This window comes from Telmatherina bonti, assembly GCF_933228915.1.
Source record: "Telmatherina bonti genome assembly, chromosome: 15".
NCBI lineage: Eukaryota > Metazoa > Chordata > Actinopteri > Atheriniformes > Telmatherinidae > Telmatherina > Telmatherina bonti.
Window position 1 is genome coordinate 19645819 of NC_136613.1, and position 25833 is coordinate 19671651.

The following is a 25833-nucleotide window of genomic DNA, read 5'->3' on the forward strand; positions in this document are numbered from 1 at the left end:
GATGTCGGATGTCTCACCCGGTATCTGTTTGAGCCACTTCTCCAGTGTGGGGGACACGGTCCCCATTGCTCAGATCACCATGGATACTACTGTTGCTTTCACCCTCCAGGCCTTCTCCAGTTCCTCCTTGAGGCCTTGGTACTTCTCCAGTTTCTCATGCTCCTTTAAGCTCCATGGTCTCGCCCCCCTCCTTGACTAATTACATTTAAGGGCATTCCTCCATTTTAACCTGCCCTTTTAATGTTTTTGTTATAACTGTACCTTTTATATATTTGATTCTGTTCATTTTGTCCACATTTTACTGGTTGGTCAGAAGTAACCAGTATTACATCTATATACCAATGGGAAATGCAATCAAAAATTAGTCCATCTGCTTGGCAAATAAAGCTTGGTTAAAACTGGGTCATGCTACAAGGTTAGTCCTCTCAAGCAAAGCAGCAAATGTACATCTGAAAACAAAAAGAAAGTGTTGCAATGACCCAGCAAATGTCCAGACCTGATACAGTTGACATGGTGTGGTGGACCTTGAGCGAAGTTTGAACAAACGAATGCCTGCAAATGTCAACAATTTGAAGCAAGAATAGTCTAACGTTCTTTAAAAATGTGTGAAACTGATAACATACATGGGTGGTTACTTCAAAGCGATTGCTGATAAAAATTGCTCCACATGTAACTGAATCATTTGATTCTGATTCAACAAAGATGTGCAATAAAACTTTTAAATTATTGATAACAGTTCTTTCAGTCTTGCATTTCCTGGGATCAAAATGAAAAACATAATAACAGTGGGACAAGCAGTGAAAAAGCATGGAGGAAACTAGTGTTTTAGGGGTCAGTATATGTACACTTGCTGTCTTGTATGAGGTCATCAAAAAATAAATGGCTAAATAACTTAAATCTGGCACCATTATCAGTTTGCAATCAAGTTTATCCAAAAAATTAGCTTAAAGTATTTCCAAAAACCTTATTTGCTACATTTTGCTGCATCTTACTGTAGTAAAAACGTTATTGCAAAGCCTCTTGTTTTAACATAAAGTTGAATGCTGTGGCTGAGAGGGCAATATGTTTTGAGCATTTTGTTATAATCAGCACAACAATCAAATCATTCATACATGAACACTCCTGAAACATTTATTAACATTGTGGACTCATGGGACCGGTCTCTTAAAGTAATCTGCTTAGACATCCAGTCGTGAATGAAAGACATACGGCTCAGAAATGTTGTTCTCATGGGAACCCGACACTCAAAGCAGATGTTGTTCTTCGACAGAAAGAGAAACCTGGTAAGATGCAATATGGCACACACTCCACAGGTTTGTGCCCTCCAGGTGGAGCAGACAGTCAGCAGATTCAGAAATTCCAGGCCTGATGCCAAATGTGAGTCTAGACCACCTGGCCCCAAACACCAGAAAAAGCCTGTCAGATGTTGACACTGTAACACCCACACTCATCTCCATGTGAGCACAATGTAAAAGATATGCAAAGACTGTAGCCTCAAGGAAATATACCGTATGATCATAACCAAATGTACTATTTTCCATTAGACACACTAAAACATTCATTCATTATCCTAACCGCTTAATCTGATGAAGGGCCACAGGGAAGCTGCAGCCAATCCCAGCAGTCTTTGGGCGAAAGGCAGGGTACACCCTGGACAGCTCGCCGGTCAATCGCAGGGCCACACAGAGTCAAACAACCATTCACACTCACACTCATTCCTATGGGAAATTTAGAGTAACCTATTAATCTAACATGTATGTCTTTGGACGGTGGGAGAAAGCCGCAGTACCCGGAGAAAACCCACGCATACACAGGGAGAACATGCAAACTCCACACAGAAAGACCACTGTCCAAACCTCACCCCGCTCCAGCCGAGGATCAAACCAGCAACCTTATTGTTGTAAGGCCACAGTGCTGACCACCATGCCCCCACACTAAAACACTATAACCAAATTCTTGTCTACACCAGACTTTAGTATGGGAACATATCTGGACGCAGTGAGAAGCTGTGATGTAGATGAAACACACAGATGTTGTGTTTTGTAAGTCAAAGCTTTTATGTTGGCCTGTCAAAAAGAAAGTCTTCCAGCTCAAACTCATAAAAGCCACGACAGCTTTATGGTTTCATCCTTTTGTTTTTTCTTTTCCCTCATGTTTTTATAGACAGTCAGATGGTTCTTGGAAGCTCCTGCTGATATTTCTTGGTTTTCCTGGAAGGATTTAAGTAAGTTGTCAGTATAAAGAAGACAGGAGCAACTATTTGATAATTTTTCTTTTTTTTTTTTTTTAAGCTGCATTCAGGCTGCAAGATTGCAGTTTTTATTGGGTAATCCTTAAATATTTAATACAGTATGACTTGCTTTAAACGTGTTTAAAGGGATAAAAGTATGAAAGGATTAAAACCATTGTTAGAACACCTTTAACACAAACAACAACATAACTATAGGTCGAGTGATAAGACAAAATCAGACAGACAAATTTACAAATCTCAAAAAAAAACAAAAAACAAAAACAGATACTCAAAGTGCTGTGAAAAATTCTAAACACAAAAACACCAACAAATAATCTAAAATAAGTGTTCTCATCATAAAAAGAAATTAAATCAAATATCTTTTTAAAAATGAAGATGCATGTCCACTCTGACTTTAAATACAAGAGTTTTTTTCTTGTCAGACATGTTTCATCTGTCACGTGAGTCTTCAGAAACGTGATCCAACATCCGCCGTGATGTGACTTTATCAGCTGGTGGTGGAACAATGAAATCTCATGTCTAAAGTGAAGACTGAACCACAAAGATTGAAACATCTTGCTCAACTAGAACTAAAACCAGTGAGAATACAATTTTCTCCAGTGTTTCTGAAAGGGTCTGAAATCCATAAAATATTCATTTTGAAAGAAAACCATGAAAATGGATAATTAATTCATAACCCATAGAAGAGTATTCAAGAAGACATCGAATGGTACAGGAGGTACTAAACATGATACAAATATTTACAGATAAATTATTACAGAGATTTCTGTTTCAGTTAATTTAAGCCAATAGAGTTAAAACTATAACTAGTGCCAAATTTGTGTTTGATCTTGTTTCTGTAAGGAAAACTTCTGGGGATTTATGTTGTGAAATAAATTATTGTGTCTGCATCAGTTTGTCTGTCTACATGAATACTTTGTGTTTGTGAGCTGGTCTTGTAGAGAGCTCCTCCTCAAGGGTTCAAATGCTTTTTCAACCCTTGTACAAGCAAATAGTATCAGAATGCCTTCACTTAGGTAATATGACTCAGGATATGACTGGTAAACATAACATTGGCCATTAAATAGTGTCACAACTCCTTTTAAGATTTCCTTCAACTTGAATCCAGCTCACTGATGCATGTTTGGAAAACATCTTAATGTCCATCTCTGCATCATGTAATTTCTGTGTTATGAGAATGGAAAAGATTCCTTAACACATGAAAAGCTAATTTGACTGAGTGGATCATAACACTCTTTGTCCTATTGTAAACTGCCGCCTTTGTCTCTCCAGAGATGTGGAGGAGTGAGGTACAGTTACATAAGGATGGAAAAATATATAGCTGCATCTATGAGCGTGTCATATTCTGCACTCAATTATTTATTACTGAGCACATGAATGCAATACACAGTATAAAACAGTGTATTCCTACTCTGCTGCTGATAGTTGATTTTAACATTTTACTTGTTCTACTGAATAGTATGTAAACTGTTGTTTATAATCTATTTAGTAATACTTGTGATTCTCCATTTATAGGGAAAGTAAGTAGCTCTAAATGTCTTTATAAAAAATATGTGACAGCAACAGGAGTACATTATGGGATAAACTTGTCACTTCAGGAATAATGTTTGACAAATATAAAACTAAATTAAAGTAATGCTTGACGAGCCAAACAAATTAAAATGTGTATTTTTTTAACAAAAGAAACTTTTCCAAAATCTTCAACTCCCAAAATCCATTGCTGATGGAAAAGAAAACTAACTTAAGCGTTGTATTTCCCATCTGACTTTTGTCTGTTAAAGATGTGCCTAAAATATTTGAGGCACTGACAAGCTCATCCTGTCCTGTTTTCATCTCTCTGTTGCCAAAATAACTCATCAACACTCAGACATTCATCATGCTGTGAACACATATTTGCATCGCTATTGTGGGAGAGTTCTCAGCAGAGCCACACAACACAAAACACTCAGTCTTCTCATTTATTTTGGTCAATCCATCCTTTGCCAAGTCGTTTTTTGTATAAAAGTAGAGAATTCCTGGCTTTGTGGTGCCTAAACCGCTTCTCAAGATGTAATGAAGAATGGATTGTCCTCCACTGCCTCATAGAGAACCACAAAAAAACTGAAAAGACAAAAGACTGATTCAACACTTTGTGTTGTATTGCAAAAATAAATGCATTGCATCAATCAAGACTGGTTATGAGAGTAACAATTCTATATAATAATGTATTTTTGGTGAATGCTGTCCATTTAAACATAGAAGTTTAAAATTCAGCTGAAACGATAACCTCAGACGGTATTGTGCACATGCATTGTAAAGATGCTGTCCTACGAATGTAGTGACCTTGCGGTGTGGATTGCAAAATGTGATAGCAGCCCACCATAAATCACTGTCAAAGAGCAGACTGTTCCAGCAGCATCCGGGTAATCTATTTTTTCTGCTCAAATATGGTTTCAATTGTTCCAGTTTCCTGCAGGAGCAGCAAAGGAGCAGCCTTTTGTGCAGCATCTTATCCATTTGTGCTATTTTCCATCAGTGGTTGTTTAACTAAGCAGACTCTTACTGTACCTGAGACTTACATTGTCATCACTATGAGGAAGAAAACCCAACAAAGAAACATGTGAAGCAAAGATAGCGTTAATAATTTAATTAAGGACACGTCCTTATTTTAGTTTCTTTTTAGAATTTTAGTGGCTATAATGAGACAAAAAGGCAACCGTCATGGTTAGTTGTTTCGTAAAGATGTCTTTCAGTTCTTGTTGAAGGATTTCCATCCTCTGAAAAAACAGTTCTTATGTTAGATCTTAGGCTTTGTAGTCTGTAATGTTCTATGCACATGTTTTAACATTATTTAAGTTGAAAAAGCAGCTACACAGCAACAGAATCCTTAGTATGCACCTAATGAGGTAGTCGGAAGTGAAATTCATGGGTGTTGAGGATCATTATTCCTTTGAAGCCATATTTTCATCCTATTTTCATCCTCTGGTCTCATGTTTGTCTACAGGAATCACTGGTATTTATTTCAGTCTCTTCTCCCCTTTACAGGTGAATCATTTCCCAAACTCTACCTTGTTGCAAAAAGTGTTGCTCAATATATTCATTACTTTTAAAGCATATCTTTGCTCATTTTAGCAAATTAAATCTGTTTTTTAAACAATAGTTTACCTTTATCTATCTAAAGACCTTATGTTTGAAAATTGTTTCCTTTGATCAGTCTTACATGTAGATAATCCATTACCAATCTAAAGTTTTCTAAATCTTCCTGATTTTCTCTTACAGTCAGACAGAAGTTTAATTTTATTAGCAGTTCTCTCAGAAAATTAATTTAGCTGTTTTCCACAATTATTTAAACACATAAGAAACTGAGGACACATCCGACAAGGCTTCATTATTCTCTATAAATTTTCCTGCTTCGTGGGAAACAGTTGTTTAATTTGTGCCGACAGATTTAAGAGATCCAAAGAGTTGTTTACAGGAAGACTTACCTTGGGACAAAGTTTAAACATTCACTCTTTTAAATGTTTCCTTTAAAATAAACTTTATAATAATAAGAAGAAGAAGAAGAAGAAGAAGAAGAGAAAAGCCAAGATTCTAATGGTTATGGTCTGACACCTTGGAAATAGTTATCTTGGACCTCATGTTTTATGGTATCTATACTGTATTTAGGCCCCTTTCTTTCCTATTCTAAATGTATTAAAACAAAGATAATATAGTGAATTTGATCTTAACAAGAAAATGCCTGGTTAAATTTTTGTAGCCTTTTGGAGATCTTCCCACATTACAATTCAGTGACAGTTCATAGTTGAACACATTTAAAATGGTTAAAACACTGACATTTCACTTACATAACAAAATGAAAATGTTATCACATGCAGCTGCACTGAGAGCATTATGTGTACAGACGTCTCCACTGTGACACTGTGTTTTTATTTCATCTCTCAGGCTTGTCATCAGGCTGTACTTCATGTAACATTACGTAACTACATGATCTGCAGCATTGCTCGAGGACGGACTTTGCAGATCAGCCGCCTTTTAAATCAATTCAAAGCTTTGTGGTGTTTTTGTCTTGTCATTTGCTTTGGCCATGAGTGTTGATGGATTATTATGCCTGGTCCTTGTTTAACACAAAGACTGAGTGTTATGTGATGTCTGGCATAGAAACTCTAGTCCTGAGAGTTCACATCCAGATCATGAGAGCGAATGCCTCTGTTCTCCTAATGGGTCTTTATGTCATTTGGGGTCAGTAATGCATTAGAAGAACATTTCCTTATGTAACAGCCCTCGAAACCAACAGGAATATGCAACCACAGCTTAATGGATTAGAAAAGATTGGGAGCCAAATAAAGTTTACAGAAAGAAAATTCCGAAATTGTGTTGCTTTTCTGGGTCAGATCAGAATTTAACTGTTAGTTGTAAAGATTGAGATGAAATCCTATAGGATTTCATATTGGAGGAACTCAACATTTGAATGGGATCACATGTGAAGACCAAGCACAGATGGACTTTCAGAGATGAAAAAGATTCCACATTTCCTCAAGGGTCCCATCTCTGGACATGTTTGGAAAACAAGCAAATCAATCAATGTCAATTAGAGCTGTGTTGAAAGTAAACCACATCCTGGGAAGGAGACAGTCATCCTGCACTCAACAGCAGGCAACACAATTACACTCCAAAACCCCCTGAAATGGCTTCAGGTCTGAGATGATGAGCTAGCTCTTACTGGGTTTTATCTCCATCACTTTCAGATACCCTTCTGTGCATAAGATTGCCACTGTGCATGAGAGAGAGCAGCTACACTGGAAGTACACCGTCACATCTTTCATGTTTGAAGCCTGTCCCTGTCAGACACCACAGTTTGTGTTGCCATTCTACATAAGCACACTGAACTTCAAAGTGCTTTTTTTTTTTTTTTTGCTCCTCTCTGTTGGTTGGGTTCTTTCTGATTCTCCTCCACTGAGATGGTAGCAGCAACAGCGATAACAACCATTGATTGCTAAGCCTCCAGTCTGTACATTCACTTCCCCTTCTGCTGTAAAAGGTGAATACTGAGTCTGAATTAGAGACTGGGATGTGGGAGAATAATCACATTGTGTTGCAGTGTGAATAACACAAGCAGGCTGCATATCGTTTCTCGCACACTGACATCATGATGCTATATTTGATACTTCATTTGCATGCGGGCTTACATCAGTGTATACCTCAAGGAAATGAGCATTCAGACAAAGACTGCAAAGAAAGAAAAGGATCCCAGCTGCCACATGCATGCCTGCTTCAGACATATGCTGTTTAATTCTTTATTGTATATTTTATCATAATGAAAGATCATAGAATAAGCTGCATACAGTGAATGCTGATGTGACATACAAAAATATTCAGCTTTTGTAATATGTGGTTTTTGATGCTGAATGGTATTGACGTCTATTTTACATTGTTGTAACTCATGTATGCACCTCATGGTCCAGGGTTAAACACTATTAAAAGAATGCAAGCAGAACACTGGCGTTCAATTTTAGTATATATATTTGTTTGTTTTTTTTGTCTTTCTCAAACAGGAGTTCATTTTTTTATTCATTTCTTTTTATTCTTTATCTATTTCCTAGTCTGTTTTTGCTCCTCTGCAGTTAAAGCAGAGCTGATTGTGTTTGGATCACTTCCTATGACGACATGGATTCCTGTTTAGTTTAGGTTTGATGTTTGCTTCTTTTGTGTTTTTTTCCGTTTGTGGCCTCAGTCGTGACTAGTTACTGTGGCAACGGGATTTTGAAAATAGCTCCCCTCTCTAACGGCCCACTGCTGTCGCAAGTTCTCCAGGCAGAAGCCCACTCTGGATGCATGACTCATTCATTGCTCATTACCATCCCACTCTCATTTCATCCAAGCCAGACTCCCCACCTTGGATATCTGACGACTGTGTGGGGGCGGGGTGGAGGCTACTACAAAGCTGGTGTATCCATGCTGTGATTGGCTGGTGGAATCCATCTAATCTGCTGCCACTACTACAGGGTCCACCCCCATTCTCCTCCCCCTCCCTCTGCCTGCCCTGACAGCATCCACACACAACAGTGCGCTGTCTCTGTTCCAGGGAGAATATCAACTCTGCACAGGGAGGAGAGGATTAGCTCAACCACTCATCTCATCTGCAATTACGTTCCCAGAGAACCACATGAGCACCCAAGGCTGCATCTCTTTTCAATAAAACCTGGCACTCCCATCACAGAGGCACCACTTGATCTACTATCACTGCTGAGAGAAGATTCAGGGACAATCTTTTTCCTTCTCTTTTTTTTTGAGTCTTTTAAATTATTTAAAGTCTCTTACATATAATTCAAATGTACAATTTTTAGGCAGTGACAACAATCTTTTTAACAAGGACAATGCAAATACTATTATTTAACTTGTGCTCGCCCTGAACATCAAGGAGTAAAAGAAAATATAATTTTTGGGACGCTTCTCATCATCTTCTGGCTTGAGAGACTGCAGCTCCACAATGCCATCCAGAGAGTCCTACGACGTTCAAAAGAAAGAAAAACCCTTGGTGCAAAAGGCCAAGCGAGAGGCCAATCAGGAGGACATTCTGGTGGCAGCTCTGGGAATGAGGATGGGGCCACAAAAACCTTCAGCCACTTTTTGGCAACCACTTAAACTGTTAGCTTATTCACAGCTCACCTCGCTGGTTCGCAGAGCCTCGCTGAAGGAGAGCGACTGGACACCCAAATCTGAGAAAGTCCACAACTTCAAGGTGAGACTGAGTCAACTTTAAGGGCACTTGTCAGCTGATGCATCTTCAGAATTGTGGTTTCATGTCATGATATGTAACCATTGGGCTGATTTTCTTTCCCCCCTTGTGGGAGATAGAATGGGAGGGATGAGCGATACTAAATGGGAGAGAGGGGATGAAAAACAGAGTTGTTTTCGTCTCTCCAGTTAAGGTTTATCAAAAGAAAATCTACTGTTTGGGCTGTGAACCACTACTGTTAGAGCACCAGTTGGGGAGATTAGGCTGATGGAGAGGGAAAATAGAGGAGGACTGTCCTTGTTTGTTTCATACTTTGACTTACAAATGGTAATAAAAAACAGGAACAGAATTCTTACTATGCTGCTCCTTACAGTGCCGATGGTCACTGTTTTCTGCTGCTTTGTTCTCTTATTTTGCTGAATGATGTATTTCAGCCTTTAAAAGTGTTTCTGCAACTAAGGCAGTTGTGCAAAATCAAAGTCATGATGATTAGATGAATTCATGGACTATAAATCCAGCACAACAAAACTGTGCATCTAGGTTAATTCTTTGAGCTTTTGACCTAATAAATTGATAAATTTGGCAATTAATCAAATCAAATCAAATCATATTTTACATTGAAAAGCAAATCTGTTGATTCTAGGGACATAAAAAGATAATATATATGGCATCAATTTGGGGAAAATAAGTTTAACACCTGCACAGTATTTTTCACACCATAAATGAGCTGTTGAATCTAAAACAGTTCCCTTTCTGTGTTTTTAATTAACTCAGTGCAAGAATACCAGGAGACTTGTGGTTTGCTCTCATTCAATTCAGAGGATTCTCTCATTGGCTGAGCTGTTGTCACCCACTGGAGTGTGGGAGCATTCGTTGCTCCACAATTTCCTCTGAAAATTTCCCAAAACAAATTGTACATTTTTTTTGTGGTGAAGTCTCGCTGACTGAACTGCAGATCCACATCCAGACTTCTCCACTTTGTCTTTAAATGAGCCTGCATCTGCAGGTCTTCTAGGTCTTCTAGGCTGGAGAAACTAGACTAACTTTTCTCTGCTCTTTTTATTGCATTTTATCACTAATATCTGTCACTATCCTCCCTGCTTTAGGTCCACACCTTTCGGGGGCCTCACTGGTGTGAGCACTGTGCCAGATTCATGTGGGGACTGATGGCCCAAGGGGTTAAATGTGCAGGTATGACATGTTCCCAGCATTAATACTCTCTTATATAAACTGCTTGAACTCCTTACACCATTCCTTTGTTAGACAGAGGCTGTACAAAGTGAGCATTTCTCTATATGGGTTACTTGGCTTACGCTACATCTGGAGCTGGATTACTGAATTTTAATCTAAAACCTCAACAGTAGTTTGAGGATTATGTATTGTACAACAGAATTAATAGAATGAAATGGGGGCTCTATTGCTGTGATGTCATGGATCTGTTACATGATGGGAAAGCCTTACGTTTGGCCCTCTTTTATCTTCAGTGAGACGGAGAATCAGAGTAAAACGCATAAAAGAATGACTTTCTGAGGGTTGTCAGTGCTGCTTTTTCAAGTGGAGTGTTTTTACAAAAGATACTTTAGCTCAGGGCTTTACATCCCGTCATCATTAAAGCAGTAACAAAAGCTTTCTGTTTTCCACTCTGATGATTTGACAGATGAACATTTGTAGCTTTCTAAGCCTGAAAATACACAATAACCCAAATGCAGTTAATGCGTTTTAAAGCTCAGTTCTCATCGTTTTCATGGGAGCATGATGTTGTTATCAGCTCCCTAGTGTGATCATCAATCAAACAAAATACGGGTGTTTATGGAATTTTATTGTGTTCTCCGAGAGAGCAATAACATAAAAATACACTCAGTGTAAGGATGATGATTATGGTGTGTTTCCTCTTTTGCTTGTCAGTTATTCAATTTAACTCTACTTCTGGTAAGAAGTCACTTCCCACACCAGAATAGCACTTTAATGCAGTTTGATGCGTGTTTTTGATGTTTTATTGATGCAGCAAAGTGTGCCATATAAATCTGTGGGACCTCGGATATCAATTATTAACATCTTACTGTTGAGAGCTAAAACAGGCAAGAAAAAGGCACATGGCAAAAGCTCATCTTTATCATTTACTGTATAAACATATCACCATTTCTTCAGACTGAACCTCAGCCAGTAAAATCTAGGACAGCAAAGTCTCACACGGTAATCACATTTGCATACCAAAAAAATGTTCTTCCACCCCCTTTTCTTTTTGTATGTCGAACTGGTTTTGGCCGAGTGCCAGAAAGCCAGCCTCTGCTTGTGCTTGTTGTGGCACATTTCCTCATCAGAGTACACCCCCCACACAGCCTCATCCCATCATGTCCACGAAGGAAAACAAAGCTGGCATGTCTCTTTAATGAGGAGCAGGGCTGGGAGTGTGGGGAAGGAGCTCTGTTTTCACACACATTAAAATTCAGCTGGCTTCAACCAAGGAGCTGGGTCACACACCTCAACGCCTGCTCAACTAAAACATTTCATAGGAGAAAAAAGAAAAATGAGATGGAAAATTTGGTTTTCAGTTCTGATCAGAAAAAGAGCAGTTTCAGTTTCTAGACTTGGTGATAATGTGATGAGTAGCGCCAGCTGCTGCCATAACACATCCTGACAAAACTGGGCTTCAGCACCTCAACCATAGCAATGGAAATGGAGCTGGTGGGGCAGTGAGCATCCATTCTGTTTTGACCCCGGGTGTCCTTTGTGCTTTCACATTCCACCTGGGACCCAGGGACATCAGTATGCTCACACTGACAAGGAGCTCTCAGCGGGGTTGTATCTGATGACATCCCATTCACTATTACTGCCTGTCCTATGTGCTTAAGAGAATCATCTCTTAGGGTAATTACATTTCTGCACCAATGAATATAAATTCAGGCTGGGTAAAATTTTTCAAGAGGGAACTAAAATCAGTCTAATATACATTATACTAATATACATTATATATATATATATATATATATATATATATATATATATATATATATATATATATATATATATATATATATATATACATTATATATATATATATATATATATATATATATATATATATATATATATATATATACGTATATATACATATATATATTATACTCTGTTTATACTCTGTTTTTATATTTGTTCAGTCCAAAGTCACATGACAATCTTCAAACATAAAACCTCAAAACTTGGAGACGGCTCATAAGATCTAAGAGCTTAAATAGCTGCCCCATTTTAGTCTGGGAAACTAGGTCTTCTGTAGCCCACAGCGCCCTATTTGCTGCTTCCACAACTATTGTGCATGAGCTTGGATTTGGAAAAGAATAGCGCGCGCCGCAGCGTTGAGTGTCCCTCCCCCTGGGCACCAGCCTTTTCCCTGTTTCTGTAATTCCCTACATGCGTCTCTGTTACAAAAAGGAGCTGCAGTCACTCTCTGCATCTGTTCTCAATGGACACCTCAATTCCCGACAAGGCGAATCCTGCCATGTAACAAGATTTGCTACAAAACACAATGTGGGCCGTTTATGCTTAGATGATGATTGATGTGCTATTGAAACACTATAGCGCATTTTGTATCCTGAAATCGAGTAAAATACTCTATTTTTCTTCCATGGTTACAACAGATTAAACATCAGACCGATCACTACTGTAGATCCGTGTCTTTAGCTGTGTTTTATTTTTCTTTTAATTTACTATTTGGTTCCCTTTTCATTAATAAGTGGCCATCTGACTGGAAGTGAATTTGGATTTATTAAGCACCCAAGTTGACTGCAATGATGTGTGTAGCAGAAATAAATATCTCCCCAGGGCCATGTGACATTCCAGAGGCAGATATTGATCAAAGAGATTAACACTCTTCTAAAAACCGAAGTACACATGAGGACAAACAATATTGCTGTTGAATAGTGTGCAGTCCTTCTCTGTTGCAAGATAAAAATTAATTGCAAGAATTTATTTAGTTGTTCATTTAGGATTTTGTGCAAATATGAAACCTACATCATAGCTTCTTTACATCCTTTTACTAAATCTACTGTGTTTGTCTCTCTGTAGATTGTGGTTTGAATGTGCATAAAGAGTGTTCAGCTCTAGTACCCAACGACTGCAAGCCAAACCTGAGACACATCCGCAAGGTGTACAGCTGTGACCTGACAACCCTGGTGAGAGCGTATAATACAGCTCGACCCATGGTGGTGGACATGTGCATACGAGAGATTGAATCCAGAGGTTAGTTTCTGTTCTCTATTTGTTTTATACACATGAATGAAAACAGAAACAATGCTTCCTGAAACAAACGGAGTGAATGTTTGTTTCATTTCATTTCAGGTCCACAGCTATTCGTGTCACTCCGCTCTAGCATTGTTTTAGTATTAAATAGTAAAATTTTAAGTTAAATGCTTAATGTACATTTTTTTAAGAATAGCTCTTCAAATGCTTAAACTGTTTTCATTTCTAAAATGTGTGCTAAAATAATAGAAAATAGTAAAATACTGTGTGAAAAAGTATTTCCACACAGGTTTTTAGCTTATTGCTTTATTCTCATTTTTGCGTATTGTTTTATTCTCATCATAAAAGAGTTTAATTTCTACATTTATACTAATGAACTGCAATATGTACTACTTTGGTGGAGGTGTTGAAAGTCTGATTCCATTACTGCCTGAGTTACTGTTAGCTTTGGGAGGGGTGAGAGGAATGATAAGATTGCTGGTAATTGTAAATGTGTAATGAGGAACACATTACTCTGTTTCCTGCTGCCTTAGCTGATTGCATTTCAGTTAGATCATTCAGCTATGTAGGAAATTCATAGCTCCGTCATTGTCTTCCCTCTATTACACATCTGTAGCTAAGTTTAATTTATGTCTTTATTATTTTGCCCAGTGAGGCACTAAACTAGCTACATCAGCCCATGTTATTCCACCGTGTGACATGGTTGACATTTATCTGTAAGATCTTACTTATATTCTAGAGTATTTCCTGAATGACTCGTTTTTATGTGTAGGTGAATTTTTTTTGCATTGCTTTTGACAGTTCTTACAATATCTGAAGGTTGTTTGTTTTATGTTTTCCTCTCAAGGACTGAAGTCAGAGGGCCTCTACAGAATATCTGGATTTAGTGATTCAGTGGAAGAAGTCAAGATGGGGTTTGACAAAGGTTTGTATTTTATTTTTCACGAATTGCTGTTGACTCACAATTGACACCAGAAGTCATTGCGTGCTTGCACCATATGTCCACATGGGACACAGAGCCCTTAAGATTAATCCAAAATTGACACATTTTTGGAGGATTAGTGCCTTTTTGGGAATCTAGATCCCATACTGACATCTCCCCCTCATGGAGGATTTCACTTTGTGGACAGACAGGGGAGACCTCAGTGGTTACAAAGCATGGATGTATTCTCACTGCCTTAAATGTGGCTGTGTTGGGATTCAGAAGTCGACTTAGTGAGAATAAACCTGTCTTGGCCCAGTGCAGTCAGAATTTTAACTGTATGAAAAACCTTGCAGCAGTGGACTGAACTCTGAGCCAGATCCGCATAAGGGAGATCATCCATGACAGAGTGTCATTCCAGCTCACAGCACTGTGATGTTAAGTCTGCCTGCACAAGTAGGCCATGGCCTTCTCTGGAAAGCATGCATAACCAAGGGAAAGTCAGAATTAAACAGGCCAGGGGGATGATAGCTGCCGCTTTGCAAAAATATAGAGTTCCACATCTGTAACACAGTCTCTTCATTCCTCAGTTCACAGTGTGATGTGAAAATACTGAAGTGTGCTGTCTTTGGTGAAAACTCTCACTCTCTTCCTCTTGTCTCCCTTATTTTATCTCACATCTCTACAGATGGCGAGAAGACAGACATCTCAGTAAATGCCTATGAAGACATCAATATCATCACTAGTGCACTGAAACTGTACCTCAGGGATTTGCCAGTTCCTGTCATCTCATACGATGCTTACCCAAGGTTCATCGAGGCAGCAAGTATGTCATAAACTTAACAAATCAATGGAAAAAACACCTGTGTTTACTGTCTGTCACTGTTGACTTTCCTTAATGTGGTTATTAGCTAAACTACAAACATTACAGTTATAACAATTTCTCTCTGGTGATAAATAAAACATTTTTGTTTTCATTGCCCGCAGTTTATTCATCCACTTATTTCTTTTATTCATCCACTTATATTTCATTGATTAATCTTTTCTTATCGAAAGAGGGGGGAAAAAATGAAACACCCCAGACCCATAAGAAAACATTTGAGATTTATGTCTATTCACGACTCCAAAACTTGATGGTGTCAGAAAAACATTAATTGTGAAGAGGTTATTCACCACCTGGTGAAGAAAAACCAGAGATAGAGTGATAGATATTTCTGTTACGCTAAAACCTTGTACTGAAATCAGACAACTGAGAAATCAGTTGGCTCACGTAGGATGTAGGTGGAAGCAAAAGCTTATGGTATACACCTTCATTTTACCTGAAAAAATAACAAAACTTCTTGTATAATTATTGTAATGTAAGCTTAACTTTTTAAAAACCTAACTTTAACCAAATACAGCTGACAGCAAAGTAAAAGAATAGATAATGTTGCATCAGATGAGACTAAAACTACAGTTCTCTCAGAAGTAAGTATACTACATATGTTCATCCATCTATTTTTTATGCTGCTTATTCCAATTCAGGGTCATGTCATCCGTCTATCACAGGACTGACAGAGAAAAAAAACCCATTTGCATTCACCCTCACACCTAGAGAGGAACTTTACAAGAACAAATAGCAAAACATTAGTTCTATATCTTACAATCTGAACTGAATAAATAAATTATCTCCATCCACCCCCCCACCCCCCTCTCAGATATCACTGTCTTTGTTCACCACAGGAAGTAACATTGATTTCTGACTGTGGTTTTGTTTCTATTTGTTGTTCTTTCCTGCTGTTCTTTATTGTAAATTTGGCCCTTTTTGTGTTTTTTTTCTTTATCTTTCCAGTTGTTTCACGACTTCAGTAATTATGTGAAGATGTAGTGTATCTGCATGCTTTGTGTAATTTGGTCTTTTTACATATATCCTTACAATCATTTTAATGCCTCATTTGTCAATTGTGTGCTGTCAACGATCACGTGTCATAATTTCTTTGTGTTTATTTTTTGGTTGTCTCTAGTTGTGCCGCGTCTCGTTTTGGTTGTTTTCCATCTTCATGGTCTTTTTTATGTTAACTTTGTTGTTTTGTGTCCATTTAGGCTTTCCTTAGTGTTTTTTCTGACTTCCTAATGGTTTTGACTAAAGGCTCTGGTTTGGGTTCAGATTACATTTGGAGGCCCACAGCCTGTGCCCTGAGGGCCCATCCAGTAATCTTTTCACACTAATCACATCTTCTTTTATGTTTGCCAGAGCTCACAGACCTCGAGAAGAAGCTGGAAGCTTTCCGTGAGGCGCTGGCGCTGCTTCCACCATCACACAGAGAAACTCTCAAGTACCTCATGGCTCATTTAAAAAGGTGAGATCACACAAAACCTGTACGTTAGGGAAGAGACTGACAATTTCGAAGAAGCCAGACATGTATAGACAGAAATAAGATGAGTATAATCAGAAAACAGAACTTATTGGTTACATTGAGGTAAATTATTATAAACTCTTTCTTGTACTTTCAGTGTTAAAGTGAAAGTTTTTTAATACATTGATATATTGTTTTGTGTGCAAGGTTGTGTGTATTTTTCTGACTCTAATGTACTTTGCAGAGTGACACAGAATGAGAAATTCAACCTAATGAGTGCAGAGAACCTTGGCATCGTCTTTGGCCCCACTCTCATGCGTGCACCCAACCAAGACGCCATTACAGCACTGAATGACATCCGCTACCAGAGACAAGTGGTGGAGGTGCTCATTAAAAATGAAGAGGTCCTCTTCTAAACCTTCATCAGGACTTTTATAGATCAGTTCTCTAACAATTCCTTAATCAAAAGACTTGAAAGACTGTTGGTATTACACTGATTGAAATAATTTTCAAATGCCTTGTGTATGGACTAGTGCCGACTTAACATCTGTCACCCCCTGTACTGGGTGTGAATGATCAACCTTACACTTGTACATACTTTACATCTCCCCATTTTTGTCGGGGCAGTTACAGAAGCTCACAGACCAGCATGGCTGGCGTGAGGTCTTAGTTGCTATGTAGTGGTAGCCCAGCATGTGTCAAGATTGTGTAGCATTGTGATTTTTTGCATTTGTCTTTTCTGTAGTAGTCACCGCCCCCGTTTCCAGCTGCCTGCCGTGCAGTTATTTCTTTGAAACTTTGTATAGCTGATGTAAAAATAAGCTACTAATTTTTCTGGGGTAATTTTTACAATGCTGTATTTTGTATCCCTTCAAATTTTTGTAAGTCAAATGCAGTTCTTAGTTGAATGAGCTTTTCCTTATAATGTGTAAACACTGGTGAATTTTCTTGATAGTAACATTTTTATTGTGTTATGAACAGCATTATTTGTGAGATTAATTTTATACTGTAATGTTTTTGTACACATCTTGTGCATGATCACTTTAATTTATTAAACCCTTTTTTGAGACACCAAGCAGTTTGTGGGTCATTACTGAAATGAAAATAAAAGATTTGTGGTATGATTTGTATTATTTATTTCTTGATTTATTTGGCCATTCGGGGATAGCAGGGAAAAAATCTACATATGTAAACCTTTAGCAGGCATTATGAACTCAGTGACAGATCATTTTCTACAAACATTGTCATATATTTATGAGTGCTGTTTTGGCCACCAATAGATTGTGAGCCCAGTATTTACTGTATTAACTCTTTTAGTTTTTAGCTTTTAAATGATCTGTAATATCTACAAGCAGTTCTTTGAGGGCAACAAAAGTGAACCAATACATTAAAGTGGTGAACTGACCCAATACAGTTATGTCCAAGCAGCAGCCTCCAGCCGGTTAAAAAGTGAAGCCTATGCAGAAGTGCATAAAACTGCAGTCCCCCCCCCCCCCCTCATCTACTAGGGGCTGGCTGTAAAACAGAGACTCCCATGTTAAAAAGGCCAACTTCTTGGCAGAAATAAACATGTTTACAGCCTGGTTCAAAAATCTATTTTCGGTTTAATAGGTCAGGTTTACCTTCGTGACAACTGTGGGGGGAGTGAATTTTTTTCTAACTCGCCCGTTTCAATTCAATTCAATTCAATTCAACTTTATTTATATAGCGTCAAATCACGGCAATGCCATCTCAAGACGCTTTACAGACAGAGGGGAAAACATAATGAAGGCCAATTCATAATAGCCTATATAAGGAAACCAACAGATTGAGTTGAGTCCAACTCAATCTCCCATCCTGAGCAAGCACACTGGCAACAGGAAGGAAACCTCCGGCAGAACCCGGCTCAGGACAGGCAGCCATCTGCCTCTGCTGTGTGGGGGGAAGAGGACAGAAAGACAACAGACAACAGGAACTGCTACTCCCGGCCAGGGAGACCTGCTGAGATAGACAGGAGACATACATGTTAATGATGCAACACTGTTATGGGGGGGGTAAAAGAGAGAGAGAAAGAAGCTCAGTGTATCAGGAAATGTCCCTCAGCAGTCTAAACCTATAGCAGCATAACTAAGGGATGCTAACCATCCCTAGCTATAGGACTTATCAAAAAGATAAGTCTTCAGCCTAGTCTTAAAGGTGGGGAGGGTGTCTGCTTGCCTAACACTAACTGGGAGCTTATTCCATAAGAGAGGGGCCTGATAACCAAAGGCTCTGCCTCCTGCTCGGCTCTTTGAGACTCTAGGAACCACAAGTAAGCCTGCAGTCTGCGAACGAAGTACTCTACTTGGTATATAAGGAACAATGAGGTCTTTGATATATAGTGGTGCCTGGTTGTGGAGGGCTTTATATGTAAGGAGAAGGATTTTAAATTCTATTCTAGATTCAACAGGCAGCCAATGAAGAGAGGCTAAAACTGGAGAAATATGATCTCTCATGCTGGTTCTGGTCAGGACTCTGGCTGCAGAATTCTGGATCAGCTGAAGGGTTTTCAGGGCATATTTAGGACAGCCCAGTAATAGAGAGTTACAGTAATCTAGTCTCGAAGTAACAAAAGCGTGAACCAGTTTTTCTGCATCACTAATTTTGGCTATATTACGTAAATGAAAGAAGGCTGTTTTAGTAACCTGCTTAATATGTGGGCCAAAGGACAGGTCAGGGTCAAATATTACTCCAAGGTTTCTCACTGTAGCACTGGAAGCTAAAGTAATGCCATCCAGGTGCATTACAAAACCGGAAAATTTAGCTCTGAGTTTTTCAGATCCAACGAGAATTACTTCAGTCTTATCTGAGTTTAAGAGGAGAAAATTTCTAGACATCCAAGTCTTTATGTCTATGAGACAATTTTGTAGCCTATTGGGCTGATTTGTTTCATCTGGTTTAAAGGATAAGTATAGTTGAGTATCATCTGCATAACAATGAAAGTTTATTCCATGCTGTCTAATAATTTTGCCTAAAGGGAGCATATATAGCGTGAAGAGTATTGGTCCAAGTACAGAACCTTGAGGAACTCCATGACTTACTGTAGTTTGGGAGGAGGACTTGTCATTTACATGAACGAACTGAAGTCTATCAGATAAATATGATTTAAACCAGCTTAACGCTGTACCTGTAATTCCAATCACCTGTTCTAGTCTTTGTAACAGAATGTTATGATCGACTGTATCAAATGCAGCACTAAGATCAAGCAAGATAATTACGGACACAAGTCCTTTGTCTGAGGCCATAAGAAGGTCATTAGTAACTTTCACCAATGCTGTCTCAGTGCTATGATGAGCTCTAAATCCTGACTGAAACTCCTCGCATAAATTATTTCTGCTCAGGTGGGCATGTAGCTGAGCTGAAACTATTTTCTCCAGAATTTTGGACATAAACGGGAGGTTAGATATAGGTCTATAATTTGCTATCACCTCTGGATCCAGAGATTGCTTTTTAAGTAAAGGCTTGATTACAGCAGTTTTAAATGATTGTGGTACATATCCTGTCACTAAAGACATATTGATAAGACTTAGTAGTGATGTATTAATTAAAGGGAAAATGTCCTTAAAGAGGCTCGTTGGGAGAGGGTCTAAGATACAGGTGGATGGTTTAGATGAAGCTATTATTTTAGTTAATTCAGAGGGTTGGACAGGACAGAAACTATTTAGACACAAGTCAGATCCTGGTTCTAAGGATGCTTCGGAGACCACAACAGGCTCAACATTATAGGTAGAAGGAAGAGTATTGTGAATTTGATCTCTAATAGTGTCAATTTTATTCCTGAAAAAATACATGAAATCATCACAGCTAAGTGAGAAAGGAATACATGGCTCCACAGCGCTCCGGCTCCTAGTAAGCCTAGCTACAGTGCTGAAAAGAAACCGAGGGTTGTTTTTGTTTTCCTCTATCAATGATGAATAATAAGCTGTTCTTGCCGTACGTAAGGCTTTTTTGTATACGATTAAACTTTCTTTCCAGGTTAAGTGAGACTCCTCTAGTCCTGATGAACGCCATCTGTTTTCCAAACGCCTTGATGCCGGTTTTAGAGCTCGAAGCTGGGAATTAAACCAGGGAGCCTTCATAATCTTACCTAATTTCTTCTTCTTTAGGGGAGCAACATTATCCAAGGTTGTACGCATTGAAGCTGTTATAGTATCAGCATGTTGATCAATCTGAGCAGGAGTAAGGCTTAAAGGGGGACTCTCAGTCATGCTAACACATGGTAGATGTGAAAAAATTGATTCAATTGATTGTTTAAATTTTGTAATATTATTGTCTGATAAACATCTACTATAGTAGAATTTATTTTTGGTCAGTGAGTAATCAAATAAAGTGAATTCAAAGGTTAATAAGAAGTGATCGGACAAGACAGGGTTTTGAGGAAATACTTTGAGCTTATCAGTCTCAATACCATATGTTAGAACAAGATCAAGAGTATGGCCATGAGAGTGAGTGGCTCCATTGACATTTTGTGAAAACCCAATTGAGTTTAGAATAGAGCTAAAGGAAATGTTTAAACTATCATTTTCATCGTCAACATGAATATTAAAATCACCTAGTACAATTACCTTATCAGTAGTCAGCACTAACTCAGACAAGAGATCAGAAAATTCGGTCAGAAACTCGGAGTAAGGTCCAGGTGGGCGATACACTAATGCTAAAAGGAGCGGTTTGTCTGAATTCCATTTTGGATGAGATAAATTTAATGTCAGGAATTCAAAGGATTTATAGTTAGTTTTGTGCTTAGGATTAATTAAAAATTCTGACTTAAAGATAGCTGCAACACCTCCTCCTCTGCCTGTAGTTCTAGGAATGTGAAAGTTTAAATAGTTAGCTGGCGTAGCTTCATTAATACTAACATAATCCTCTTGCTGTAACCAGGTTTCCGTAAGACAGAATAAATCAATGTGGTGATCACCTATCAAGTCATTGACTAATAAAGACTTATTTGGGAGGGATCTAATATTCAGTAGGCCACACTTTATTGTCTTATTTTCAGATTTTATTAGATCCATTGTTTTTATTTTTATGAGGTTTTCACGATTAACCCCAGAAGTGTTCTTGTGTTGTTTAATTCTTACTGCTGGGAAGTTGTATAAGGTCGGAATGGGGTTTTGAGTGGGCGGCGGCAGGTGGGAAGCTGCAGAAAAGTGTGTAGGACTACAATTCTGCCTCCTGGTCCCAACCCTGAGTTGTCAATTTAGCTGACTAATAAAAGAGTCCATATTGCTAGATAAGAGAGCGGCTCCATCCAACGTGGGATGGATGCCATCTCTCCTAATAAGACCAGGCTTTCCCCAAAAAGAGCTCCAATTATCTATAAAACCCACGTTGTTATCGGGACACCACCTAGACAACCAGCGGTTGAAGGATGACATGCGGCTAAACATGTCATCGCTGATTAAATTTGGCAAGGGACCAGAGAAAACTACGGAGTCCGACATGCTCTTGGCAAAGTTACACACCGAAGCAACATTAATTTTAGTGACCTCCGATTGGCGTAACCGGGTGTCGTTACCGCCGACGTGAATTACAATCTTACGGTATTTATGTTTAGCCTTAGCCAGCAGTTTCAAATACGATTCGACGTCGCCCGCTCTGGCCCCAGGAATGCATTTGACTATGGTCCCCGGTGTCTCTAGAGCCACATTTCTGACTATGGAACTACCTATAATCAGGGTTTCTGCCTCAGCGGGTGTGTCGCCGAGCGGGGAAAATCTGTTAGAAACGTGAACAGGTCGGTGGTGGCCAGTGGGTTTTGGTTTGGGGCTACGCTTCCGCCTGACCGTCGTCCAGCCCGCCTCGGCTCCCGGCTGCGCGGGAACTGCTGAGGGACGGCTCGGGATGGCTGCCCTGGCTGGTAGCTCCGCACTGGCTAATGGGGGCTTGCTAACTAACTGCTTCCCTAACTGAGTGCGGAGCTGGGCTTCTAACTCACAGAGCCTTAAAAGTAATTTTTAAACGCTCACAGAGCGTTTAAAAGTAATTTAATCTCAAAGTTCAGCATATTTAGGGGCATGTCCTTTTGATTGACAGGTACCAATCTCCCACTTTAAGTCAGAAGAACGTAACACAACCGCGGTTTTTAGCCGGTAAACAACGTGACTTAGCTTTAGCCCGCTTACCTCTGTTAGCTGGTTAGCTCCTGTTATCTCCAGGTTAGCTCGGTTAGCTCTTAGCTACAGAAAGCTCGGAGTTCGCTCGATGTCAATCATCCACCATGACGCTCACAGCCCCCCCTCTCAGCTCCACCTTTTTGCCCATATATGTATTTTCCAGGTGAGACGATGCGCATGCCTCTGCCAAGATGGCGATGGCAGGAACCGCCCACTGAGCTTTAATTCAGCTCTTCAGAAACCAATGGGTGACGTCACGGTGGCTCTGTCCATCTTTTTATATACAGTCTATGGTTATGTCCCAAATCTGTTGGAAGAACTGCAAAGTAGCAAGTTAATTGTGAGCTGTTTGAAATTAGTATACCATCTTGTTGTACCATTTGAAAGTAAAGTGAACGGATTACACTAGCTCTAAAGAATGAGTTACAAAAATTAGTTTTTTCTGAAATAAATTTTAAAATTTCTTCATGATATACAACATCATGGAAACAGACATCAAAAGTTACATATTTTGCGTAATCATGCCATAGTTGGTGTAGACCTACTTAAAAAGCTTTTTAAAACAGCTTTAAATTGAACAATAAATGAGTAAATAAAGAACCAGGTATTACTCTGCCGTGTCTTACGAGCTGCTCTTTATTTCTTTATATGTGTGGTGACAAAGCAATAGGTTACAAAACAGCACAGCTTTTCTCTTCCAAGATAAATGCATGTTTTCTGTGGTTTCATTTATTAAGTAAAAACATCTTGCATCTGTAAGCTTAGTGCCATGGTGATGAAGAAATGTAGACATTTCATAGGAAAAAAATCTAAAGTGGACAGGTAGTCTTTTAATGGCAAAATCCCCCGGATCCACTTTGGTTTTTATCAACTTATTTTCTGCCTACAATCTGCTCTGCTCAAGATTGATGTGGTTTCATAGTAGCTAGCGGTAAAGTGGAAAGAGGCAGCACTTCTGGGACGCTCCAGAAACGCACCACAGCGCACCTGGTAGAACCATTCCTTTTTACTAGTGTTGCCACGATCAGCTGTTTAGTGTATGCCCAGGGGGCAAAAAGAGAAGGGCGAGGACAGAGAAGCAGCCAAGAAGCTAAGCTGCTCTTCAGCGAAAAAAAAAAAAAGGGTCATTTAGATTTTGTTATGCAAGACAAGTCTCATAATAACAAACATTGAGCAAAACAATTTTTAATAAGATTTCTAAGTAAAATTTATAATAATATCAGTCCGAAACTATCAAAACAATATTATTATAATGGTGCTTTAGACATCTTGAAGACAGCATTGCTCAGTGACAGCCCTTCAGTCTGCATTGTCAGTGTCAGCTTGTGCCAGAAAGTTACATGTTATATGACAAGAAAATTCTCTAATGTATAGATTCTTTGTGATTAAAACCAAACCAACATCACCTAAGGCAGCACAGTTTTGCTCTTCAGAGGTTGTTAATTACTGAATATGTGTGAAAACAATGTCACACAGAATTAATGAATTTCAGGTTTAATTACCCACAGGTTATGTCTTTCCAAGCAATTTCCAAGAAGCAGTCATGCACATCATCGGGTGGCCCATTATGTGATCCCAGTTCACACTGTTAAAGCTTTGAGAATGAATTTAAGCCTTTTTCTCAGTGGCCTTATATCACTATTGTTTTAATATTTTCTGTTTAAATTGAACGTTTGAGTTTTCACATTGAATGATCATATCCCTGGCTTATATTGTCTGTGGCTTCATTTTGAGCCCTTTTCCAGACGTGTGCCTGAAATTCAACAAAAAAACATTGACGAAGCAATCACTGCTTGACATTTAATCACTTCAGTGTGTGACCATATTGCATCAAGTCAATGTAAACCAAACCCAGACTTGTCTCTGGTGATTGTGCAGTAAAATTGGATTTTCATCCAACCGTCCCCATTCTACCCCATCATTATCTATTTTACATGTATCATACCTTAATCATTGACTGTGAAAGGAGGTAAACCACACTAATAAAGCTATCAAGCTGTCTCACAGTCAGATGTTGTGATAAGACCATGCAAGAGTGGTGTCTCCCAAATGTATTGTGCACTGGATGTGCATTATTCACAGGGATGAGAGTAAATTTGAAAGGCTGTGATCCATGACATAACTGACCTTTTTCTCTGAACTGGATGTGAATGCTTTCCTCCCTACAGAGGCTGACCTAAATACAGCCCTGGGTGATGAAATATAAAGCAATTGTCAGTTCACCGGAAGGGAGTATTTAAAATGGTTATGTATATCGTATTTAATTAAATATGATTGCATATATATATATACATATACATATATATGTATATATATATATATATATATATATATATATATATATATATATATATATATATATATATATATATATATATATATATATATAGTGAGGACAATAGCCCATATGTTTACATCTGTTCAGTAAAGTGATCAAATGTTTATTGAATTTAAATGAAAGCATATGTAACATCTGCAGGGGGTTGATTGAAAGCAGATGTACTGGGCGTTTTATATATGTGTATATATACATATATATATATATATATATATATATATATATATATATATATATATATATATATATATATATATTTAGAGTTGTATAACTAAGACCACACAGTAGAGGGAAAAGTGTCCATCCACAAGGAAGTGGACACAATAAAAGATGTTGGATTACAGATTTTGACTAAAGTGGTTCTAACATTGTGTAAATTCAGGTGGCCTGAGTCATTAGACAGAAAGGAGACGGGGGAGGCTTGAGGCAAATCTTTCTTAATTCAAATGTCGCCAAAATGGTCATTTGTTCGTAAGTGAGATGAATGAGGCTTGTGGTTGAGTGGCTGGATCATTGAATGGATCAGGGATGCGAGGAAATTGAGTTGCTTGACCTATCACAGGCCTGATGGGGCGGGGCAGCCTAGCAAAGAGAACATATATGGGCATAACACCTGGTTTCTGGGAAAAAACTACTTAAAAAAAAAAAAAAAAAAAAGCATTTTTTTCAGCTATTGTTCACTAATGTTTAAATAACTGGATTTTAAAGGTATAATTTTACAATCTCAATTACTCACATGTATAAGATTACTACAGGTTAAAAGTGCATGTTATTCAAATGCTTGTATTTCACTTTAGTTTTTTCCCAATTATAACACATAAAGTATGATTGCAACAGAATGCTGTGTACACAATGAATTTTATTCATTTTCCTCTTGGTGCTTTGCAGTAGGGAAGGTATTAAT

At 38.5% G+C, this 25833-nt stretch overlaps 1 protein-coding gene across 1 annotated transcript; it reads left to right on the forward strand.

Moving 5' to 3' along the window:
- Positions 1–8717: 8717 nt before the first annotated feature.
- On the forward strand, positions 8718–16876 carry chn1 (chimerin 1; the record flags this gene model as incomplete). Its single annotated transcript, XM_079253804.1, has 7 exons — positions 8718–8969; positions 10073–10157; positions 13029–13202; positions 14050–14127; positions 14813–14950; positions 16358–16463; positions 16705–16876. The coding sequence occupies 7 exons, from the start codon at positions 8718–8720 to the stop codon at positions 16874–16876; spliced, it is 1005 nt and encodes a 334-aa protein (XP_079109930.1).
- Between the last annotated feature and the right edge of the window lie 8957 nt (positions 16877–25833).